Source organism: Haliaeetus leucocephalus, unplaced genomic scaffold (assembly GCF_000737465.1).
Source record: "Haliaeetus leucocephalus isolate CR32 unplaced genomic scaffold, Haliaeetus_leucocephalus-4.0 Scaffold251, whole genome shotgun sequence".
NCBI lineage: Eukaryota > Metazoa > Chordata > Aves > Accipitriformes > Accipitridae > Haliaeetus > Haliaeetus leucocephalus.
Window position 1 is genome coordinate 6237552 of NW_010972687.1, and position 24829 is coordinate 6262380.

Below are 24829 nucleotides of genomic sequence, written 5' to 3' on the forward strand. Positions count from 1 at the left end.
GTTGGTATAATCACTTTCTTCACAGCCCAGGGAACATTGCTCACTGGAATTCTCTTTCATAACTTGGCGGTCGCCAAGCACTCTGATGGAGAGACTGCTTGGTTGCAGAGCACTGACATTGTTTTATGCCCTGAATAGGTCTGTTGGTTCTGAAGTCCCTGTTTCTTCATGTGCTGTATCTAGTCCCTGCCAAAAAGCCAGTGTTAGTGCATACTTAGCTATAGGTTCTATGTTTTGTAGTTGTCATGACCTCAAAAAAATAGATACGGGACTCAGACCAGTGCACAGTGTGGAGCTTGGGCTTCTCCTAATTTTTCTAAGCAGTTAGTGGAGAACTGGAGTTATCTTTGCCCCTCTCCCAGCGTTGCAGAAATGTAAGAGTGGGTATGCTCTAGCTTAGGATGTGTACAAAAAAGGAAATGACTGTAATTTTGAAGGCATACTCTGGTCCCAGTTTCTTGGAGTTTGCTGCCAGTAACAGGTTTATTCCAGAGCACAAATCAAGCCACTGTTGAATCTCTCCATCTCAGGTGAACAGCTTCTTTTAGGCTGTGGGTGGAGTGAGTACTTGCGAAGATTTTGAAGAGTGACTTCAATGTTGCTGATCTTTCTGAAGAAGTTGGTTTGCTCCTGGGCAGAAGGAAGTAAAATAGGATTTGGGACAGCGTGTGAGAGAATCAAATGTTAAGATATGTGATGGGAATTATGGAAATGAAGTTTAATAATGCACTTGGAGGCAAAACAACTGGCTGATGTGAATTAGGAGTGAATATGTTTGTGTTGGATTGCCACAGTGGGAACAATGGCCATTCAGTGTCATGGTAGTAGAAGCAGGGGAAAAGTGCTGGGAGTGACCCAGACATGGGAAAAATGGGTGGTGTGAAGGTTAAACCTAAAGTAAAGTACCTGAAGTATTTGAGGTATGGAGGCAATGTGTGATGAGGGACAAGTTGAGAGAGAGAGGATACAAAATTGAGGTACGAGTGTTATGGGCTTAAGAAAGAGTTGGAGTGTAGGGATAGAAGAACTAAAGTTATGCAGACGGAGATTGCTATGAATTGAGATAAACAGATGTGGGGCAAGTGAGGGAAAGAAAATGGGAGGAAGAAAGCAGAGCCTGAAGGGAGGAAGAACAGTGACAATATTAGTATCAGTTGAACAATTCTGTTGATAAGTGGCTAATACATAGCTGGAAAATCAGAGAGAGGAGAGAAGGAAGAGTATTGGAAGGGGAATCCAAGAGAATGATGCCATAAATAGATTTAGAGGAGATTCCTCTAAATCTAACAAACAAGTGTCCTGTTGTTAGCACTCTTGTAAATCAAAATATAAAGGGATGAAAAGTTCTGGATATGGTGAAGTAGGAGATATTCACCAGGTATTGTAGAGAAAGAGATGCTGCTTTGAAAGGCTTCTTTTTTTAGAACAAACTGTAGCTGCAGCTGTAAAATTACAGCAAACAAGATAAAGACACATAATTTGCTTTACTAGGTCAGATTCTTTCTTCCACACAAGTGTATGTGGAGGGCCATCATGCCTCTATCCAGCATACTGCCTATGATGTGCCTAACAGCCTTGGTGGGTTTAACACAAAATAAAACAGTGGAAAAAAAGGACTGCTCAGCCACTGGTCAAGGAAAATTTCTCTTTTACAGGGAAGTTAGACGATGAAACAGAATATGGGAAGTAAATCTTGCTACTTTGAAAATGCATGGTGTAGGTTTTGACCCAAGGGATCTTAATATTCATACCCTGTCTTGCACAAGCAATTCTTGTCCATGCTGTGGTGGTGTTAAAGTCCAGCAGATGACTTCTGTGAATACACATTGCTCCTTCAGAGACTTGTGAGAATGATCCCTGCAGCTGTTAATCCTCAGAGAACTGCAGATGGCTTTTGGGGGAACAGGTTGCAGCTCTGAGGAGCTGAGTGTTTCTTGATTTGCACAATTCCAAGTCCTCGGGAGGCATTTATGAGCATAGATTCTGTGAGCAACTTGAGTTTGGTTTCTGTACATTGAAAATACCTGTGAAATTTTAAGAACAGTTGTTCTACTTGTAATGAGATGCCTTAAACAGTCACTTGCACATGCTTTATTGGATCTCATCTGTGCCCATAGGAGAAAAAATAGCACTGGGCCACTTAATGTAGACATTGGGATGTTCCTGTTCATATTTTATTTGGACATTATTGCATTACATTGTTTTGTAGTTTTATTAAATTTTAAAACTAGAATTTGGTAAGTTTGCTAACCTGTGGCTTAAATTCCATGCAGCATACCATATAGGTAGGTGATGTTTCTGTTTCAGGGCCATTTTTTCAGTTAGTGTTTCTTCATGGCATTACCTTGGGTTTTACAGTGAGATTTTTCTAGAGTGTTGTGGCAGATGAATTTTGAAGGTTAGGTAAAATACTTTTTTATTATTAGAGTTTGTTAGAGCTTGCTTATAGTCCATGACTGTTTGACTCTATAAAGAATTTACCACCTCACAGCAGTAAACTACTTCTGGCATGATCTTTCTGAGGTAGTGGAGCAGAGAGTCAAATGTAGAAGAGAGGAATTCTGATCTCTGCTTGACTCTTATGAAATAAAATGGAGCACCGTTATCCACTTGCAGCTTGCATTGCACTGAGGTTACTAAGGCTGCATTCCTTATCCTTCTTAACTAAAGGGTTCAACTTCTACTTTCACCCAGATGAGTGCTTGGAGTCCCCCTGCCCCCATTTTGTTCTACATGCATGACACATTCTGCATTCTAAATAAATTGGGTTTTTTTGCTGTAGGATATTGGTGGACAATCCATTCAAGTGTTCCTGTGAAATTATGTGGATCAAGAAATTTCAAGAGACCAAGTTTTACACAGAAACTCAGGATTTATATTGCATAGATGACAACAACAAGAGGACAGCCTTGCTGGATATGAAGGTCCCAAACTGCGGTAATACTCTTTTAACATAAAATTACTGCTAGATTATTGTGAAACAGGAAAAACAAACATGCTTTCTTACAAGATACCTATCAGGATGACAACAGAGCTGCTAAAGGAAAAGGTTTCAGTGGAGATATTAACCACTCAGTGGTCTTTCACCCCACATGGAATAATTCTGGGAGCTTCATGTAAAGGATTTTTTTTTTTGCCTTGATCCTTTAAGAATATACCATTATTCAAGTGCAGAAAAACAGAACACCGATTATAGGAAACACCCATGAATTATATAACATGTGTGTGCCTTTGTTAAACTCAAGAGTAGTTCTTCCAAGCTCAATAGACACAAAATTTTACCTCTTTGAATTTTTTTCAGGTATTTATGGTTAATGAAGTCTTTATTTTTCTTCAAAAATACAAACTCTAGTGCCAGGACCGTAGGAAGAAAATTCAGAATAAATGCCTGCTAATAGAGACAAATTAGCAATAGCTCTGTTCTTCACACAGATAAAACTCTACTGACTTCCCTTGTAAAGGCTATGGAAAGAAGTCATAACAAGTTTAAGTCTGTAGCATTTTGCAGCATATTGTTTTCAGTTAGGTTACTTGGATCTGGAGATAGTGGAAAAATGATCTAACAATAAAGCCATCCCCTTACTTTTTTTGTATACAACTTTGCTTTGGCCCTGGGACAGCTGATGAAAGGTTTCACCCACTAGTTGAAGAGATTTCTCCTCCTCTGTGTACGAGGGACAGAGGCCAGGTGTTTCTGACGTGACATGAGACCTGCCCTGCAGCAGGCAGAAGGAAAGGGAGCAAGGGTATCCTCATGGAGGGCTGAGTGGGATTGGGAAAGCTGTAAGTGAAGGTGAATAGCAGGAGGAACACAGAAATGATACCTTTTCTCCTTCTACCTTTGCCCATTGAGTGTCCTTTTTTCCACTGCCCATATGGAGGGTGTGACACCCTCTGATGGGAGCCACCAGTGAGGAACAGCCACAGAGGGGACCTGCTGCAGACCCAACATGTGTGGCATTTAATGGCAGTAATGTGTTTTATGGCCACATATCATGCTGTTGGTCTTGCGTCCAGCTTCCTCCTGGGGCCAGGTGTGGTGGTGTGTTCATGACAAAAATGATGCTAGTGTCTGGTGCGATCAAAAAAAACCCAACCTGTTTAGGCTAGGTGGTCTTGTGAGCTGCACAGTTGGTCTTGTGTGCTGCAGGATCTGATTTACCTGAAGTGGGAGATGATACCGAGCTGAGCTAAATGGACCCAACTGTCTGCTCCAGCTGGATGGAGTAGAAGGTAGATTAATCTGCTGGGTGTAGAAAGGCCTGCTGGTGGTCTGAGATCAATTACTACAAACCAGGAACTCCAGCATAGTATTTTGTAACAGTCTTGGCTGGCACATCTAGAAGCTACCAAGTAGCTAGGATTTTTGTTTGAAAACTTTTGATGTTAAATACCCAGAATTAAACCTATGACATTAATTCTTTCTCCTGAGTTCTTGACCATCTGCAGTCACAATAGACTTGCCTCTGAGCTCTTGATGCTGTGCAGGTGCCTGCATGTGTACGCATGCACGCATCCCGTGGGCCTATCTTGACTAAAATACTTGCCATGACAAGGGAAGGTGGTACTTCCAACTAGAGGAGGAAGAGGAGGGGAAAAGGTGAGTATATACATCATTCAGACTGGAATTTGCAGTATGTGGAATTTGCACATGGGAAACATGCATTTTGCTGAAGATCTGTGTGAATGTCAGCACATGCCTGCAAATTATGTTAGTTTACAGGGTCCAAATATCACTAAACTTTAAAAAAAATGTTTTTTTTTTCCTTTTTTTCTTTTCTTTTAGTGGGTCTTTCCCCTTAATTTACCTTTTTCAAAATGAACCAATGCGGGACATAGGTTTTTAATAGAGACGACAACACAGCCTTTACCTAGGCACAGAATAGAGAATTCCAGGTGAGGAGGAATGACTGTTTTGGTGAGCATGAGCTGTGTTCTGGAAGATATCTGAAAGATTCAGTGCATGGCTCTTGCTTTCATTATCTCTGCAGATATTTTTCTGTGTTTAAAAGGACAAGATTTAATTAAAAAAAACCATTGATGAAGCTGGTTTATTTCATTTCATAGAACTTTTTGAGAGGCTAATAGGTAGAACTGAAATAGAAGAAGAATTCAGCTTTTGACATATGTGAACTTCTGTGAACTACATGGCTTTTTTAGCTCCTTTTGATGTCAAGAGAAGTTTTTGGGTGTGCAGGCCTTTGAATTTTGTTAATAAAACATCTAATTTTCTCTGCTAATGAAATGGTTTCATCCCATCTCTCTGGTTTGTTAAGTTTTTTCATTTTAGAAACTAAGCAAATGTGCTCTCTCCTTTGTGTGCAGGTGTTAGTAATTACTTCATAATATTATAGTAAGTGGCCTGTACAGTATGTGGTAAATGTCTTGGTAATAGGACATCTTGCTACTGTGTGCTGTTAATAAATCTCTTGCTGGAAAGTTGGAAGAGGCCACTGTGGTTTCTTGATCATAAGGCTTTGGTTTATAGATAATTGATGTGAAAATTAGCAATCTCTGGTACTTTACCTATTGTTTATATGGTGGAAGTGTTCATTAATATGCTGATTAAAGGCTGGTTGCAATTTAAATGCCATGAACTTTGTGATTTCTTTTCTTGAAGTTTAAAGTAAGGAATGCTCACTATCTAGAAGATCCTTTCCAGCTGCAATATTAAGTGTCAATCAATTGTTACGATATTTGCAGAATTATTTTTTCGACTGCATTTGAAATGTATTTATGTACGAAGAAAATTGTTAGATTCTTTTAAGTTCACACTGAATTACTATGTCAAAGGTTTTTAAGTTGCATCTAACACAGTAGTATTAGTAGAGCCTTCTGTGTAGAGGAATAGTGGTGTTTAGTTTTGTCATTTTCACAGCATTTGCTGGTTGTCTGTACATTATGGACAGCATCATGACCAAGGCCATCCTCTTTCTTTTTTTTTTTTTTCCCCCCACCTGATAAATAGCATCAGAAAATCCAGAAAGAGAACTAAATAAGTAAACACTTTGTTCTTATTGCTACTTCTGTAAGCTGTGGTGGCAATTGCAACCAGTGTACTAAGTCCTGGGAAGTGAGGTGTGTCCTGTGCCTGGGGTAAGGTCACTCAAAAGACTTGTCAGTCTGCAGATCATCTGGAGCTCACTGAATGCCAAGCTGACAAGACCATGTCTTTGGGACTGGTTACTAAGGTGTTGGTTGCTCCCTCTGGTAGGCATTCAGAGTTATGCAGCTGCTATTGTTGAACTCACTGATACCGAAAGAAGTCTTTTTTCTTGTGGTATTTTTGGGAGAGGCCTGGATTCTACAGCTGTCTCTGCAGTCTTGTGTAGATTTTTTATTGCTCTGGATCTCAATCTGGTAATAGTGTTTTGCCTTATCTGGTCAATTCAGTTAATCCAATTGTTTTATATATGCTGGTGTGGTGCTTAATCTGGCTTTCAATTTTGCTCGCTGTCCCACCTTTGTATGCTTATTTATCATATAATGTTTCTGAAGATGTTTTCTTTCTTGTCATTGGTCCTGCATGCTAGCTAAAGTCTACTGAACAAAGTGGCAAATTAGTCCCATGTACTAATTTGTTGTATATGTAACAAAGGTGTGTTCAGACTGGCTGTTTGTTACATATGCAGCCAGTCAGTGAAAATGTTGTCTGCTCTGAGAACTATGGGATTTTATGAATGCTAACATTTTTTGTCTGTCTCTTCCCTTGCGTGTGAGGTACTGTGGTGTTGCTCTTAGTGCTGCTGCTTGTGTGCTGCTGCTTGTGTATGACTGACAAAATTTTAGAAGTTGTTGTAATGTAGAATTACAATCTAAGGAGATGAGTTGCCCATTTCTGGCTTGGTTGGGAAAGCCATGAATTTTGCAGGCAATTGTTCAGGTGACTACAAATGGACTGGACTGGATCTGGCTTCATTTCAGCCTCTTTCTGGTGATAGATTTTTGTCCTAGAGGTAAATAAGTAAATGGTAGTATCAGACTGGAGGCAGGTGGTTATAAATTCTAAGGGGGGGAAAAAGGCAAACTGAAGAATTGACGCATTTATTTCTTTGAATTTACAGAAAAGATTTGTAGTATTAGTGAGTCAATAAAATAACCATTAGATCTTAGGCAATCACAGTACAATGCAGTCTAAAACCACAAGCAAAGGCATAATCCAGTGGGTGCTGACATTTTTTTCCATTATCAGCCAGATTTCACAGATAAGACTGTCAGAAGGAGAACATTACAGGGAGAATGAAGTAAGTTTAAAAAAAGCCTTAAACATTCTCCATGTTTACCATTCAGAATATTCATGGGCTCTCTAGGCTGTGTTGTTTATTTTGGCTCAAGAACTAGATGTTATGCATGATGTATGGTGGCAAACTGTTCTTATTTTCTCTGTAAGAGTTTTAATTCTTATCTGTGATCATGGGCTGCATGAAAAATGTTTTTTTTGTGAGAGTTTTGACAGTAATGGTGTTTCACTGTTGCTCCAAGGTTGCATTAGAATTTTCCAAACTTAAAACAATTTTCATTATTCCAGCTTTTAAGTGAAAATAACCAATAATTTATGGATGTTTGAAAAGGCAACAGGAATCTCATTCTCAAAGACATGTACATAACTTCCTTGTGAGCCTGTACACTTTTATCTATTCATGAAGCAACCAGTAACTTTCATACAGATATCTAGGCATATGATATGTAAATCAGGGCTTGTGAATGAGGATAGCTGAGTGTATGTGATGCATGTGAATGTCTCATATTTTAAAAAAAAAGCAGAATTTTGTTTTATAATTCTGTTTCAATTTCTGCTTTAACTTGAATGAAGCAGGTTTATAATACAAAGCAGGTTAGAAATAGAAAGAAATAAGGCACTATCTAAGGGAAAGAAATGTGTCTTGATCACTCAAGTATTGTTCCTGAACTCAGTGCATTGTGCAGGTTTGCAGAGGTACTCTCTAGGCCTGACTTGACGCATCTGTGTAAGTGTGGAGTACTGATCTACTGAGGGAGAATGGCTATCTGACTGTTGGCTGGCAGTATTCTTACTTTGCTTTTACGATGTAGCTACGTCAAGACTGATGATTAGATAACTGTATTCTGAAGTCTAAAGAAAGTACTTTTTTCACTTTAAAAGTGGAGACATTTCATGAAGACATCCCTTTAGCCATGTACTTGGTACATGGTATACTTGGTATCAGGAGTGAAACCCATCATTTAGTTGTTTATGTAGTTCTCTGAAAATGTTCTTGTTTCAGGATCACATGTTTGTCATGCGATATTTGACAGGTTGGCATTATTTTCATTATTTCCTTGACATACATGAAGTTCTCCAGATAAAGATACAGGAATTGCAACTGCATTACATGCACTTGGTTCATAAGAAGCCATTTGTTAGAGGTTTGCATAAGCTAGTTTAGGCCTCATTAACTTACATAGGCTGTTTAGCTCTTGGTTCATCTGTTAAGCTTGTGGCTGCTGTATTCACCCAAGTGCACTGAATGTATTTGGTTTTCTTTTGAAAGTTGGTGTGGATAAACTGAAGCTTAAACACCAGTTAAGAACAATTTCTCTAAATGTAATTTAATTTCCTTAATGATTCAGGGAATTTGAGAGAAAACATGGCCGGGTACCTTCAGGAGGCTGCTAGCAAGGGAAGTGTTGATAAGTTTGATAGCCTCTATAGAAACATATAATCTGAAAATTCTGGCAGACAAACTGTTGATATTAATATTGGGGATGAGGTCAATTAAACAATTCAGGTGCTGCAAGACCCTTTCTTAGTCAGCACCTTCCTACTAGAACCCAGGTCAGGCTTAGGGACCTTAAGAGAAAGGTCTTGGGCAGAAGTTAAGGAGCTGATGTAAACCTTGGAATCATAAGACCTTCATCTAGTTTGAAATGTCAGCAGCAATCTTCAAAGCTTCTGTACAGGTTGACTGCAGAAGACAGCTCGGTGAATTTGTCCAAGTGAATTTGTTCTGCTGCACGGCTGTTTGTGGTTTTTGCCTGCATAGCATTCATGATGGCATTTGAAGCCCTGGATGGGACGACAGTTCTGCGGAGGTTGTGTTTGTTGCTGTAATTGTGAAGATGAGTTAGCAAGTTTTCTGGTCTTTTCTGCGGCACACGCTGGCTCTTACAGAAGTTTGCTTCTAGTGAAAATTTCAGTTAAGCAGGGAGTGATCGAGTGTTTAAAGGCAAAGTAAGGGTGTATTGGCTCTGGAAAAGCATACTTTAAAGATTCATCATCTTCCAGTAGAGGCTGTACTTGTTTAATTATTTTCTGTAAAGGTTCCCAGCTGAATGTGACAATCAGGCATGTTATGATTGGAGGCAGATTTCTTTTAGTATTTTAAAGTATTTGGGTGGCTCAGTGAGCTGCCACATCACTCATTCTGCTTCCCGACAGAAAGACGTTCCTCCATAGACTTAACGAGGTGGGTGCTGTAAGTATCAGATCTGGTGTGGTAAGAAAATGAGAGTTGGACTTCTGAGAAGGTATGCTGAAGCAGCAAGCACATCTAGCAAGAAGAGGTCCGAAATGATCTTGTTCAGTGTGCATATGCCTTCCAACTGCTCATTAGGAAATGCTAAAGGCATGGGAAAGTCCTAAACTCTGGTCTGAATGACTCTTCTCAGGGTTTTGGCAAGGAGCCTCTACGTTTGGACTCAATCTCTCCCAATGGTAGGAATTTGTGTTTTTCCTTTCAAAAGGGCATAACAGAATTGCTCTTTTTTTTTTTTTTTTGATTAACCAAAAAAAAAATAGTGGCTACAGGAGGAGATTTTGTCATCCTCTGGATTCAGGTTCAGCTCAGGAATCGAACCTAAAACTTTGGAGATAATGTCCTCACCACAAACTTGTAGAGTTTTTGAGACTATTCTAGCTTAACCCTGTCAGATCTGTGCAAAATACCATGGTCATTGTGGAAAACACCCATCAAGATTTGCTGTGTCACGTGGTGAGCATATCTCTATTGTGGTTATTCAGTGCTTTATTCAATGGCTATATGCTCTCCTAAAGAGTTGAAGAGATTTTGATCTGGGACAGTTTCTTTAATTTATATCAACACTCAGTGGGCAGAGGATGGAAATACGCTGGGGAAAGGGATCATAATCCAGGATTCCTTTTCCTCTTTCCCCCTTATACCTTTCAGGTTAATGCCTTTACTTTTCATTTTAATCCAAGGGAAATTTCAAATTTTGTTGCGCATGATGGCAAAGTTACAGTGGAGGAGTGGAGGGTAGTGCCCGGTGGTTAGAGCAGTGAAATGGGAGGTTGAGGACTTCTCTTCCCTGTAGTGGTAGAGGAAAGTGATTTTTGGGCTCCAGAAAGAAGAAGATATATGAGAGATGATAGGTTTTTTAAATGTTCCTCATTTCTGCTAATTCTGTATTTTGCTTGCCTAACATAATTTTTTATTTTCATTGAATATGGTTGCCATTGTTATCTTGGAATAACTTCTGTGAGAATTCTGCAATTATCTCTAGGTATTGAGCATTTTGATTCTGTGGTTGTGATAAAACAGGAAATGGAAACAATGATTTATGTTTCTTTGATTCATGTTTTGCATGTAAACTTTTGGAGTATCCTGTTTGTAGTACTCTAAACATGCAGCCAGGCTGATTTTTGTCCCTGTCGTTCTGCAGTCTTCAGTGGAAACATGCCCATTTACCCCATGGCTGAAATCTGGCTCAGAGGTCGTTGGCTGCAGACAGTTGCTAAGTGAAACACAGGAGGAGAATCACATATCCAACAGCTCCTAGCTTCATACCTAGAATTACTAGAAAGTTTTTTGCTTTGTTTTTTAAACCCATAAAAGCCCACAGGAAAAGACCCTTGGAATTTGTAAACACTCCTGTATTTTCAAGCAAGACAGAATTTTAATAGACTGATACAAGAAGACTCTGTTTTTCTTAGTCCTTATATTAATACAACCTGTTTGGAGCCAGTAAGACCTCTGAAATTTGCAGATCCATGTGCACAGTTCTTAACAAATTGCATTGTCAACCATCCTGTTTTCAGGCTTCAGACAGTACAAGTAGTGGGTGTTACCAAGCTGTACTGTAGTGCTGTAATTAGTTTTCTCCCTAGAGAGAAAAAGCAAAATCAGGGGAGCCAAGAACCTTGGACGATATTGAAACCGTATGTCAGGCAAGCAGACTGGATTTTAACCACTGTATCTTATGAATTACAGGGAATATTTTATAAATCAGTGGTTCTGGTAGTCTGCCTTTACATGGTTCAGTTTGATAGATGGTAGCTGGCTCAGTATTAATTTAATCATTCTGGACCTGACACATTTATTAAAAAGATGATTAAGGATTTCAGGTAAGGATTAAAATGACCTTATTAAAATTCAGATGCAGTTGGCTACTTTTGAGAAAAAAATTGCTAATTTTTTCTTGGTAACTGCTTGTTCGTATCACAGAACAGGTTGACCTGCAAAAATGTGCCAAGCAAAAAAGAGATGGGCCACATTGAAAACCATTTAGTGACACTGCACCACGTCTAGACTCCTGGGAGTTTGTCAACAGGCCGATGAAAATCAGGGGCTTAGCATGCAAAGGATGGGATAAATGAATGCAATATTGGATTTATGGTATTCTCTCAGGTGCTCGTTTCTTCATCATGTCATTTCTTAGGTATTAGTGAGGCTAATTGACCATATTGAGAGAATTTTTTGGTGAAGGTTTTTGAGCAGCTGAACAAATCCCAGAACTGAACAGATGAAAGTTGAAGCTGAAAAAGTCGATCTGGAAACAATTTTCTAAAAATTTTTGTAACTGTAAGGATAGTTAACCAGTGAAACAACATCTTGGGTGTAATGGTGGATTCCTTTCTTCTTGCTTAAGACCTTCTTCTAAAAGTTGCTGTAGTATACTGGCTAGAGTGTTAGCTTGGTACTGAGAGTTGAGTTACAGACTAAAGAGTTTGTATTAATATTCAGTTGTTTCTTAATTAGGTCATATCCTTTCTTTGACATATAGTGACAGTCTGGCTCTACCAAGGCCAGTGTAAGTTTTCTGTAGAAAGTAGTAAGTAGCTGTATGAAGATTTTGAAAGCCCTCTAGGAATGTAGGCACATTCTTTTTATTAATTTTCATTGACAGTTGCATACCCAAATGCTGTAGTAACCTTTGAAAATTTCATCCAAAGTATTTGGTTTTGTGGTTGCTGAAGTCCCAGCTGTGCACAGAGAAGATATGAGTCATTCCCTAGGGATGCTTGACAGTTCCACTGTCTGATCACCTTGCGCCATTGGTTTGTACTAATGATGGTCTGTGAAGGTAAATAGCTCCCCCCTGCGCCCCCCAGCCTTAAAGGAGAGTTTGTTCCTTCTAAAGCATAAGATGATATTTGGAGACACTCAGCTGACATAAATGAGTTCCTCCTGCTCATCTCTGTTGCATTCAGTTGTGCTGGGGTGAGGGAAGTGACTGCTTATTCTAATTCAGAGCTGTCAGTTCCTGGGAATAAAGTGTTACCAATCTGAATATGAGAACAGATATTCTGTATGTGGTGAAATAACATAGCTGTTATACACTTGTGCATAATGAAACACATAGATATTAGTGTACGCTTTCATCTATTGAAATGTTTAAAATTCTCAGTAGCAGGTTCTGTTCTCCCTTTTTTGTAGAGATTGAAAAGCATTGGATAGATTATTGAGAAGAAAAGGGGACTTCGAAAATGAAATAAAACAGAGTGGTCTTAAGAAGATCGTTCAGAAACAATTTTTTCTCTGTCCTGTCAGAACAGGAGAGCACTCAATGAATTTGAACATTGCAGAAAAATTTCAGAACTGGTAAAAGGGAATGGCTCTTGTATACGGCCTGGACAGTACACTTATGAAACTCATTGCTGCAGAAGGCTATTAAGGACAAAAAGATAGCAAGCTTAAAAAAGAAATCAGATACTAGCAGGGTTATTACTGATATCCAGAATTATAATAATCAGTGCTATCGAAGTTTAAAAGAGATATTGTGTTTCGAGCTTTGGGGCACAGGATAATCTCTGTCTGACAGATATCAAGATGAGACTTGTGGAAAGATGATGTTATGTCTACCTTGCATGGGCTTTTATGCTACAATCTAAACTTACTATGCTGGCAGTATACAAAAGTATTTGAACTTGTTGTCTGATTGCTTGTATCAATTACTGTATACAAAGTCCTTTAAGAGGTTAATCTGTATCAACAGTAGTGATAGTCATCTAAAACACTGTATTTAACGAAATTAAGTCAGGAGTAAATGCAGCATGGTTGGATATCTTTGTAATTGTGTAGGTGTCAAAATGCTACTGGCTTGTATAAATGGTCTCACACTACACTAAGCATACATACTGAGCATATGTGTCTGTTAGGGTGCATTGTCGTTTTCTAAATGGAGTTATTTTTCAGTGCAGGTTTTGCTGCTTAGTCTCATTGCTTTATTGGTAAGTCCAGTGTATCACATTTTCTAGATAAGAGGTCTTAAGCTACTGTCTACTTTTTCCAAACAGAGCCACTTCTCAGCTAGGGTGTATTCTGCTGTGGAGCAGTCAAGGTGCCACTGGAAATAAAAGCCAAAATGACCTTGCAGTTAAAGTTCACTAACTCAAGATACCCAACCAGAAAAAATTAATCTCAAGGAAATTCTTGTATGTGTTTCCCACTTACCTCTTATGACTGGGAAAGGGAGTAAAAGAAAACACACACACTAATGTGATTATTTTATTCTATTCTGTTCTATTCTATTCTAATTCTAATTCTGATTCTAATTCTAATTCTATGCAAATTCTGTTGTATTCATACATTTTTGCCGCAATGTTTTCTGCCACGTCTTGCAACTGGTTTTTAGTGCAACTTTAGGAATCTATAGAATAATAAGACTATTATTTTATAACCTCCTGGCAGGATACAAGCATGATATAGCTGTTTCCCTCAGAAATATAACACCAACATGGCATGTGCAGACTTTTGGAAATAAAGAGAACTAGATCTAATTTTGGGTGGAAACCAGAACCAGTACCAGAGGAATTAAACTTCAGTTGCCTCTCCTGTAAATAAACACACTGCAGGAACAAGTTGTCTCAGAACTTAACAGCTATTAAAAGAGAGCTCTAAGGGACCAAAGATTGTTTTTATTTTTGCTTACATGAGAGGTTTCATGTGAAATGATGTGTTGGTAGGAACTGTACACGCTTGCATAGTGAAAAGCTAATCTGTCATATAGACTTTGTCCCAAGTGCTGGGGCCAGGAAGTGGGGAGCTTTAATCTCTTTGCACGTTCAGGTCTGGCAAGAGTAGTTGGAATGGTTTTCAGAGGTGGTGTGGAAGTGTAACTTTATAAAGCAAATGATTTCATTACTTCTCCTTGTTCCCTAACCAGCATAATTAATATCCAAATGTTCCCTAGGATTAGTTTTATTTCCTGCTCAGCTAGTTGACAGACACTGCTGAGATTTGAATTCACAGCAGGTGAGAGCAGATGGTTACCTTCGCTAACAGATTACTGCATCAAGGCGTACCAACTGTCCAGCTCTGTCTCAATAAACTTCAACATATGATTTATAAAGTGAACACAATAGAAGAAATCCATGATGCCTATAACAGGAATCATATTACAGCACTACTTAAAGCACTGGGAGAGTTGCCTAAGCGGTTATTGCATACTTGCGCTGATCTTCAAATCTTATTAGGCAAGAAAGCATTGCCTGGAAAATTATTTGTCTTCTCTTTCGTATTACTTCCTCTCATTTAAATTTATTGAACTAATTAAACTTAAAGGGAGATTTCCAGTACATAGAGCTTCTGTTGAAGTTCTAGCAAACATATGAATGTGTTCACACTGATTTGATGGTTAATTGTTTGTACAGAACCTTTTACATAAGCAGAAAAGCCTCTGCTAAACTTCTATACCTGCAAGTCCATGATGAAACTACTGTACTCTTAACTAAAAAAACAAAACAAAACAAAGAGAACCGTTGTTTCTGAAAAAAGAAAAGTAATTGTATGCATACATATCCAGCACAGCAGATAAGCTTGATTATTTGAAATGATAAATTGCAAGTAAAACTTGCCTGGAACAGTTGATGAGAAATGCCTCATAAAGGAGGCCAAGGCTTTTTAGAGAGTGTAGCAGCTCCAAATGATGGCACAGCATCTTTTAAAAAAGATATATTTCTAGAACGTTGCATAAGTGTTTGCTATGTAAATAAATGTGAAATGTGAGGTTGTCTGTGCCTGAAGTCTGTTGATAATGCTGGCGTTATTTTTGAAGAGGGGCAGTCTATGATTCCTTGTGTTTTTGTAAACATTCAGCATATATTGACTCTTCGGGAAGCTCCCTTTGCTTTGGGTGCTGAAGAATGAGATACAGAGTGATTTATAGCTCTGTGAGATGCAGGGGAGGTCCTGATTCTTGCAAAATCTGGGCTTATTTCCTGGTGAGTGGTAACATCTCACTGCTTTTCTGCTTCCCTGAGGGCAATAGCAGAGTCTGCTGAGGTGGCTTGGATAGCACCTCTGAGCAATTGCTAACCCTCTCTTCTGTCCTTTCTCTTCTCTGGTTTGATCTGTTCAGTACTCCGTTTCCCTCACTTTGTACTTCAGATCTAGGTTTTGCCCTGCTCTCTGTGAGCTGTTTGTCTGAATGAGAGGGAGGGCTGCAATCTCTTGTGTGATACTGGGAGCTAATGGGATTTTCCTGTTAGTGTTGTGGAGCAGTCGAAATACCACAGTGTCAGTTCATGGGAAATAGAGGTTGCTTTGCAGCTCTTATAAAGAGACAAATTATATTTCCCATTTTAAAGAATAAGCGAAGGGTTTTCTTCCATTTGAAGTTAAACACTGAAGTTAGGATAACTTCATTTGCCCACCTGAAACTTTTCCCTATATAATTAGCTTAATATATTTCCACATGCAGTAATGTTTTCTTAGGATGTGAAGCGGAGGAGGCACAGAAAAATGTTATGTAGCAGCGTAAAGATTGTAGTTACATGTTTCCAAAGATGCTGTTTGTGCTCCCTGACTGAATAGTAACTGACCACAATGAACATCTGATTTAGTGGTGGTTTTGCTTGTATTTATGCAGCTTGCTTAGATTGGGTGGTGTTTATTTCTGTCAACTACAAATGCATGCGGGTTTTTTTGGTTGTTGTTTCTATTGTAGACTTGCCGTCAGCAAACTTAAGCAATTACAACATCACCGTGGTGGAAGGAAAGAGCATCACATTGTACTGTGATACTACTGGCGGGCCACCCCCTAATGTGTCCTGGGTGCTCACTAATCTTGTTTCAAACCATGAGGTAAGCTTCATACTCAAATACGTGACAATTCAGAGACAGAGGATACCTGCTGAAGGATGGAATGAAGGTTCATGTCTAGCTTTAGTTAACTTTTTATTTTAAAAATGAAATAGAAAATTAATGTGGGGATTACATTTATTTTCCAGTTATTTTCAATCCAGGGTGACTGCCAGAGTGCTTTTGAAGAATGGCAGACATTTGCTTCTTGAGACCCTGATTTGCACTCTGTTTTTTGGATGCTCACTTGTAAATTAGAGTACTGTAAATTTTTGGAAGCAATGTGGTAAATTGGGGTACTGAAACACAAGGGCTTTCTTATTATCACTGATACCTACATACAGAGAAAAATCTACCCTAATAATGAAAAAAGCTTTGTGTCTCTAATTTTATTATATTTTCATGCCAAAACCTTCATGTGTTGGAATTTGGTTGTAAATGCTTTGTGGTTTGTTTAATTTTCTTTCAACCAGCAAAGCAACAAGAGAAAGCTGTGGAAATTGAAGTGAAGGTTTTACTAAAAAGAATGGCTGTTTTTTTTAACGAAGTATGAAGATGTTTCCTCGATAAAATCATCTAGGCAGGGGGGAATTCTATTTTCTGAGATCTCTGTATTCTGTGTCCCTAGTTGAGACTATGTGCACACTGAAGATAGAATGATTAAGTTCTTTCTGATGGAGTGTTGATAAGGAGAGGCATATAAGCAGATCTTCAACATGGAGCTGGTGACCTCTTAAATTGCCATCATTTACACAGTGGGCAAGACCCTCTGTTATTTACAGTTTTATGGCTTTGGCTTTCCTATGTTCATGATGTTGCAGACTGCTTAAAGTTTCCTGATCTGTACAAAGTATGGGATTTGTACTTCCAAAACTGTTCCTGCAGTGTGGAAGAGACAGGACCTCTGGAGTCTCATAGTCTTTGTACTTTCTTCCTTGAGGTCATTACATTGGGCCTGTACAGAATTTGACTAGCCTGTCTTCCAGCTCTTATAAGGAAGAGCTCTGCAGAGCTCTAGTTTTATTTTTAAAATTTTCTCCAATCTGTAAAACTACCCAAAGGCATCAGTCGTCATCAAGAACAAGAAATTAAAACAGTTTGGGGAACCTATGCCAAGCTGTGCTTTTTCTTTTTCTTTTTTTTCTTTTTCTTTTTCTTTTTTCTTTTTTCTTTTTTCTTTTTTCTTTTTTCTTTTTTCTTTTTTCTTTTTTCTTTTTTCTTTTTTCTTTTTTCTTTTTTTTTGAGTTATGAGCCAAAACAAATGTGGGATGCGGTTCAAAAAGTGAGATCATCTCATTTTTTAACCCTCCTATCTTTGAAATGCCTTGGTCAGTTTGCTTCAAGCTTTCCAGAAATATTTTGTCCTGGCATAACTTCATCTTGAGATTTCATAGGAGCTCGTCATATAGGCTAGCTACAACCTTAGCCGTGGGGCACAGTAGTCTTTTCAGTAGCAGAAGAACGAGTGCCTTTTAAACCTCATTTGCCATTCACAACCATCCTTCCCTTTGCTGCAAGTGTTGTTTTTGGTTTCCTTTCTCTCGCTTCCTTATCTCAGTTTCTGCCTCCCTTTTCTTCACCTCCTATGCTGCTTTTGCCTGTTTTCTCTCTCTTTCCTGTTTTACAGAGATGTTAACAAAAGTTAAAACTAAACTCTAGTCCTGCAAAGCTAACTGTATGCACTCAGTTTTTAAGCTGATGTATAATCCAATTGATGTTGGTTAGATTTTTCTTGTGTTAGATTTCAGCCCTGAGCCTGCGATTAAGCCCCTCTACTTTCAGTCCAGCTTTGAGCCCTGCTCACCTCTGAGAGTTGTGCATAGAGAAATGTGTAATGGGGTGTTTGCTTTTCCACTCACCCTCCCTACCGACACAGTAAAATCAAAATGACATTCAATTTAAGTGGAATTAAGGTGTCATCTTGGGTTCAAAATTCTGGTTGCACAGGACTCTATGCAGGGGTGTTCCCACATGTCCCCATTGACTGCCACTGAAAGTCACTGTGGTTTTACAGATGCAGTGTGTTTGTATTCTGTGCAGCACTGAAGTGTATATGTACACTGAGAAAAGTGCCTCAAAAGTAGTTTTTAAAAATGATCCTAATTATTTGTTTATTTTCTGAATGTGTTTTTGTTTCTTTCCTATTTTAAGAAAATAGTCTTGCATTTTATGAAAAATTCAAGTATGGAAATAGTAATTATTTGGAGATCATATGAAGGGCCTGATATAAGAAAACCAGAATCTTTAACAACTAGCTTTGCTAGCTTCTTTTTTTTTTTTTTTGTAATTCAGCCCTATTTGCTTTATTGAGTGTTGCATAGCTGTATATTCAATATGGCATTTAAGGCTGTAAATGGGCACTGAGCTTTCTAAGAATCATAAGAATCAAGATTTCTAAGAATCATAATTCTTACCTTGATTAGCCAGTGCATAAACACATGAAACGGTACTTGGGCAGTAGCTTAGGTAGTAGAAGGCATGTAATTTCTTGTGGAAGGTTTCATGAGAAGAAGAAGCTTTCAAGACAAATTTGGCTCAGGAGGAGGGAGAAAACACATTGTTGTCAAGGTACAGTAGAGCTCAGAAGGCAGCAGTAGAAGAGATGTCAAGCATAAGTGTAAAGGAAAGAGACAAAAGGAAGTGTAAAGGACTGAACAGAATAAAGTTCAAGGGGAGCAGAGATAGACCGTAGAAATCAGTCATGAAGTGGAAGTGAGCGATGAACAAGGGTATGGGCAGAGAAAAGAACATTCATGTAGAGGGTAAGAAGTGTACTGTTTAAAAAGGCAGAAACTGAAGGTGACAGGACAGAAAAATGGTTGAGTGCAGTGTTTGTAGCAGGACTTCTGGAGCTTTGAATCCACTGCTACTGACATTTACAATTGGTTCTGTAGGTGTTTTGTGTCTGGATAAGACACTAAAGTAAGGCTTTGCTTAATTGTGGACTGTACAGCTACAAGAAGGGAAAATGAAAAATGCCATTTGGCTGTGGCCAGTGATTCCCTCCCTCTCCCTTGTTCTTTATGCTGTGGTTGACACATGCATGTTTTTCTGATCGCCTGTAGAGTGACACAAGTAAGAACCCTGCCTCGTTAACCATAAAGAACGTTTCCTCCATGGACAGCGGACTGTGGATTTCTTGCGTAGCAGAGAACATTGTGGGAGAGGACCAAGCCTCTGCCGAGCTCACGGTATTCTGTACGTATGCAGGCCTCCATACAGCTCCCAAGGCCAAACTGCATTGGCAGCAACTGTTTTGGGTATAAATATTTTTTGGGCATGCAGGTTGTTGAAGCAAAGTCCCTAAGCATGTGAACTATCTACTGCAGTTAATCCTGGGAGTAGCCCAACCAGCAGTTGTGGTTTTTTCAGCCCTGCGTACTACAAAAACTGTGTTTCTAAATATTTTATCTTCCAGTTAAAACAATCTGTAAGTAAAGGTCTGAAACCCAAAATAATTAATGGCACTGTCAGTGTGGGAAGGTTTGTTAACGGTGTGCATGTACATATACAATGTCTTAGGAGTTAAGTGTGAATGCATCAAAAGGCTCATAGAATTAATTGTAAGAGACTACAAATGTTTAAGTTCTCATTATCTAAAGCAACGACTGCTTTGTTCAAAAAATAACACGCTTGCAACATTAGTACTGCCAGATGTAAATTTATTTGTCATAGCTTTGAATAATACACTTATTTGCCAGGCCCAAGGAAGGGGGAAGGGACATGTAGTGTAGAGGCACTCGCTTCTTAGATCTAAGCTCCAGCCTGAATTCATTTTATGTGAACTAGACAGCATGTTTTCACAAGTTGCAACCCTCTGTTTAATTGAAGATGGGAATGGAACGCTTTGTAGATGGCAAACTTTGTTCAGCATGTGCTCATGGCAGAGTAAACTAGAAAAATTACTGTAGATGTAGGTTTTTAGGTTGAAATTGGATATGTAATAGCTATAGGAAGGAACATAAACTAGAAATGTTTGAACAGTGTAAATGAGATTCTGAGCTTGGCACTGTTATGAGTGATAAAAGGTAGTATAACTAGATGAAATTGGATGCAGTTAAGAATAAATACCAAGGAAAATTTCCCAATAGTGAAATAATGGGCAAGGTGCTGGAATAATCTCCTGAGGGAAACAGACCAAGTCTGTAAACTTGAGGCATTTAGCAGGTTTGAACAAAGAATGAGAAAATGTATAGCAGAAAATTGTCTTTCCCTGACAGAAGAATCCAGGGAATTAAGTCATCTCTTCTGGCTTTGATTATGTGAAGAAAATAATCTGAAAGTTTGGATTCCTAGCTGAATGTATTTCCAGTACTACTTGTTTTGGCCAACTTCTAAATATTTTCAGTACTGTTATGTTCCTTCAGCACTCCTCTGCACCATTTTTGCAGCAGAGTAAAGCTAAAATGTCTCTCTTGCTCTTCTCAGTGATGCAGTAACTGAACTTCCCACACCTTACAGGGTTTAAATGATTTATCAGGTATTCAGTTTTTGTCTGAAACTAGTTTGTTTCTTTCTCAAGAACGGCTTCATTTCAGTTATAAACATAGTACCCTAGGCAAAGCAGGTGGGCTCCTGTGTGAGTATCCTCCAAATAAGTATCATTCTTACTAATAACATACTTCTGTACTGATGAATGAAAAATACTTCCCTGATAACTTTGGGGGAGGGAGGGAAGGTAAGAAAGATGTGTTCAAAATATTCTGATGTTCTTCACTCTTTTTTTCAATATAGTTGCACCAAATATCACGTTTATTGAATCTCCAACCCCAGACCACCACTGGTGTATTCCATTCACTGTGAAAGGGAACCCTAAGCCCACGCTGCAGTGGTTCTATGAAGGGGCTATACTGAATGAGTCTGAATACATCTGTACTAAAATACATGTTATCAATCAAAGTGAATACCATGGCTGCCTTCAGCTGGACAATCCCACCCACCTGAACAATGGTGCTTATACCTTACTGGCAAAGAATGAGTACGGAGAGGATGAAAAACGTGTTGATGCTCATTTCATGTCAGTGCCTGGGGATGGTAAGTATAATACTTTTTTTATGTTAGCAATTGGAAATTTATGAGACCATGGAGGCAGTACTCCTGGCCAGTTTAACTACTTTGGAGGAAGCTTTTTTTTTTCTCTCTGAATGAATGTCTTCAAGATTAGTTGTAAAATAATGTTTTTCTTGAGCATTTTCTTCTTGTTTATTGCTTCTTAAAGGAAGGCCATGCTAGTGCTCTGTAAACCTTCCTTTTGAGTAACCATCCTCAGTGCCAGCTAAGACTAGTTAAAGGTTGCTGTTTCTGAAGTGTTTTCTCAAGCCTCAGTTCTGATCCTGGAAAGCACTGAGTGCCAATTCAGCCACTCTGTAAGTTTTCTGCACTGCATATGAATGCAACTAGGCAGTGTATCCAAGGTCGAGGGGCATGCCTATATAGCATCTAGTGCCTTGTTGCAAAATCAATAGTGCAGTCCAGTGAGTTGATGATAATATGTTGTTGAGGACACCAGAGGGAGCTGGAGAGAAGACAAGTAACCAAGAGGCAGGAGGGTCAAGGTCTCAGGTCCTCACAGGCATTTTGATGTCCAATTCCCATTTGTTTCGGTGGAGGTTGGGCACCTACATGCCTAGGAATATCCGTGCTCAAGATGGTTGCTGTTAAATATATGCATCTTCAGTTGCTCTAAAGGCTCTGCCTCAACCCTCCTAAATGCTCAAGCAGGCTCAAGGTGGACTAACTCATTGAACTGCAGGGACTACTGTAAGTGTTTGATGTTCACTGTGGTTTGATCTTTTGCCACGTCTTCAAAACCATATGTGAAGTGACTGTGAGAGTAAGAAGGCATACATATAAGCATATTGCTGTATGTGGAAGAAAATCTGAGTGGACCTTGCACAGCTGGAGTGGAAATAAAGGCATGTTTTTGTGCAAATAATTGCACAGTCATATCTGAAAATATGAGCATGTGTGTACCTTCAGCTTTTTAGCCATGGGATATAAGTAGCCTTCTTTTTTCAAACAGCAATGTGCAGTGCTAATGTTATCTGGCAGAAAAAAAGTGAATATTTAAATTCTCTCTCCTACATTGCAGGCTGTAGACAGTATAAATATGGTCTGTATTTTTTCCCTATCAGCTCAGTCTGCTGTAGGGAGAGAGATGGCAGGTCTTTTTCTTTCCCACCCTTAGAAGGAGAAGGTGAAGAGCTGATAGAACCAGGCTTTATTTACTGCTGCTGTCCTTAGTGCTCCTCTCCTCTTTTTTCTCTGGAGTTCTTCTTTAAACAGACTCATTACAGAAACATGCCATGGTTTCAGCTACTGGCATGCTCATGATCTCTAATACTGCATTATAACAGGTCACTAAAACAGTTCACCTGATAGATGTTCTGTGTACAATGGAAGTTGTCTTACACCCTGATTATTTAATATGAACCTGGCTTCATTTTCTTAACAGAATAACAGTTTCTCTAGTACACTTAGGTGGATTTATCATTTTTTGTGTTTGATCCAAATCCCTTTTACTATTCTGTTTTTCCTTTATGCTTCCTTGTCCACTGAAAATTTCCCAGTTGTGGCCTTTTAAATCAGTAAATAGAACTGTAGGTATCCTCCAAATCAGAAAGACAGCATTATTTATTTGTTCCATCCACTTCATACTCATAAGGAATATAGGTCTCCCAAGGTAATGTGTGCTGTGTTCTTTAAGCATTTCCCAAGATCTGTGGTGGATTATGCTTCACAAAAAGAGCATAGAGGAAACTGGACTATGTATAGACAGGATGTAACTACTTTAGAAATCAGTGCATAGTGGATGGCACCAAACAAGTCTTAAAAATTAACAACAGGGGAAATTGCTTATCTGCTTAACCTCCTCAATATTTTTTTTTCTATAAGAATAGTGGCATTGAGCTTTAGAAAATGTCATAACATTGTTGTCTCCTCCACTTAAGCTGGCATAAAAGCAAATGTTAAAAAACTAGAATCCTCTGTGCATTGTATTACAATTTTTGTTTTAAACTAATACTATTTAAAGCACTGTCAGGCTTTTTCAAACCCTTGAAAGGTTTTTTCAGTGCTGTCGTTACTGTGTAGTTTCTTCTTTTGGCCCACATATTGTACAATGAAGCATAAAGATTAAGGCCCACGCCCTGGTATTATGTTCATTTCCATGCATTCATGACTGAATTAAATACCAGCCCTGATATTTCATGGGGTGGGGTATGCTCACTGAGCTTTAAACTGATTCTCTGGTTATTGCATCACTTACGGGCAAATGGTCTGAAGGTAAAAAACCAAAATAAAATTAAAAAAAAAAAACCCCTCACCTATAATCCATATGTCTATCTAAATTAAATACAACTAAGTCTGAAGCATGTTCTGTCGTCAACAGTGTAATACTTCACTTTCAAAGTTGCATCAAATGTGATGAAGACATGAGTAGTGCAAAGATCCTCTCAACTTCCAGCATGCTACTTGCAGAACATTTTTCATTGGTCTGAGGATGCAGGCAGAAAGGGGAGGAAAGCATGTACCACAGTGGGATTTGGATTGAGTTAATGATAACACAGTTAATGTTGTAAATTAAGCCTTTGTTTTAAATATGAAGGCCTGGAAGAATAAATTTCATATTCTATTAGCTAGATTTTTAACTTGATTTAATCTGCTAAAGTTCTTGGATTCATATGAAGCTGTTCTTGCTGAGGATGACTTGATTATTTGAGACTACACTGCAGCAAACAGCAAGCAAGAAATGTTCATGTTTTATTCTGGAGGCTGTTCTCATAGTTGATCCAGAACAGCTAATGAATGTGGGAGACATTTTTACCAATAATAAGTATTTTTAATTAAGCTTATTCATCTATCAGCTTGCTACTCTAAAATTCAGCTGAAGGAATCCAAGTCACATAGTATCTTGTCAAAGTAAAAGAATATGTTAAATATGCCTTAGAGGTAGCTTTTTGCTTATGTGGCATAACAACATGGGTCTGTTTTGCAGAAGTATGTTTTTGGATTGAGTCTTTTGCTGCTGCTTTATTCTGAAAATGCCGACTTTATGAAGAAAGAAGCAAGCAAACCAAGTGTAGTTGATGTGGTTTATAAAGCTGAGTGAATAGGATAAGTCTCTTAATAGTTTATTTACACAACCACCTGTTCTAGCAGTGACCAAAACAACAATGCCATTCTGTGTTTGCCTTGAAAATAATTGTGTGTAGACATGCAAAATTACTGTGGTGAAGTTTAATGTTAAAATATTTTCAACTGATATTTTGATGATTGAGTAGATATGGTTTTATGTAGCGAATACTAAACAGAAATTTGGTGTTAGTCCAGCATCTTGATTTTTGCAACTTTATTTGAAGTATTTAGTTATATAAAAGGTATTTGAATGGAGCTGATGACTTCCTAGTTTATATCCCTGGCAGGAGTTAAGGGTTAAACTAATCTGATTACTTTATCCCAATTCCAGTAAATGGTAACAAAAATGTTGCCATTTAACTCAGGAATAAAAGCCTGGGATTCCCCCCCCCCCCCCCCCCTGTTTCCGCCCAGGG

At 38.6% G+C, this 24829-nt stretch overlaps 1 protein-coding gene across 1 annotated transcript in view; it reads left to right on the forward strand.

Annotated features, from left to right (window-relative positions):
- Positions 1–24829, forward strand: part of NTRK2 (neurotrophic tyrosine kinase, receptor, type 2) — a 185086-nt gene that overhangs the window by 9042 nt on the left and 151215 nt on the right. The window contains exons 4-7 of the mRNA XM_010568646.1: positions 2783–2937; positions 16144–16280; positions 19343–19475; positions 21012–21311. Coding sequence (XP_010566948.1) covers positions 2823–2937; positions 16144–16280; positions 19343–19475; positions 21012–21311 — 685 coding nt within the window. The 5' untranslated portion in view covers positions 2783–2822. The remainder of the gene's footprint in view (positions 1–2782; positions 2938–16143; positions 16281–19342; positions 19476–21011; positions 21312–24829) is intronic.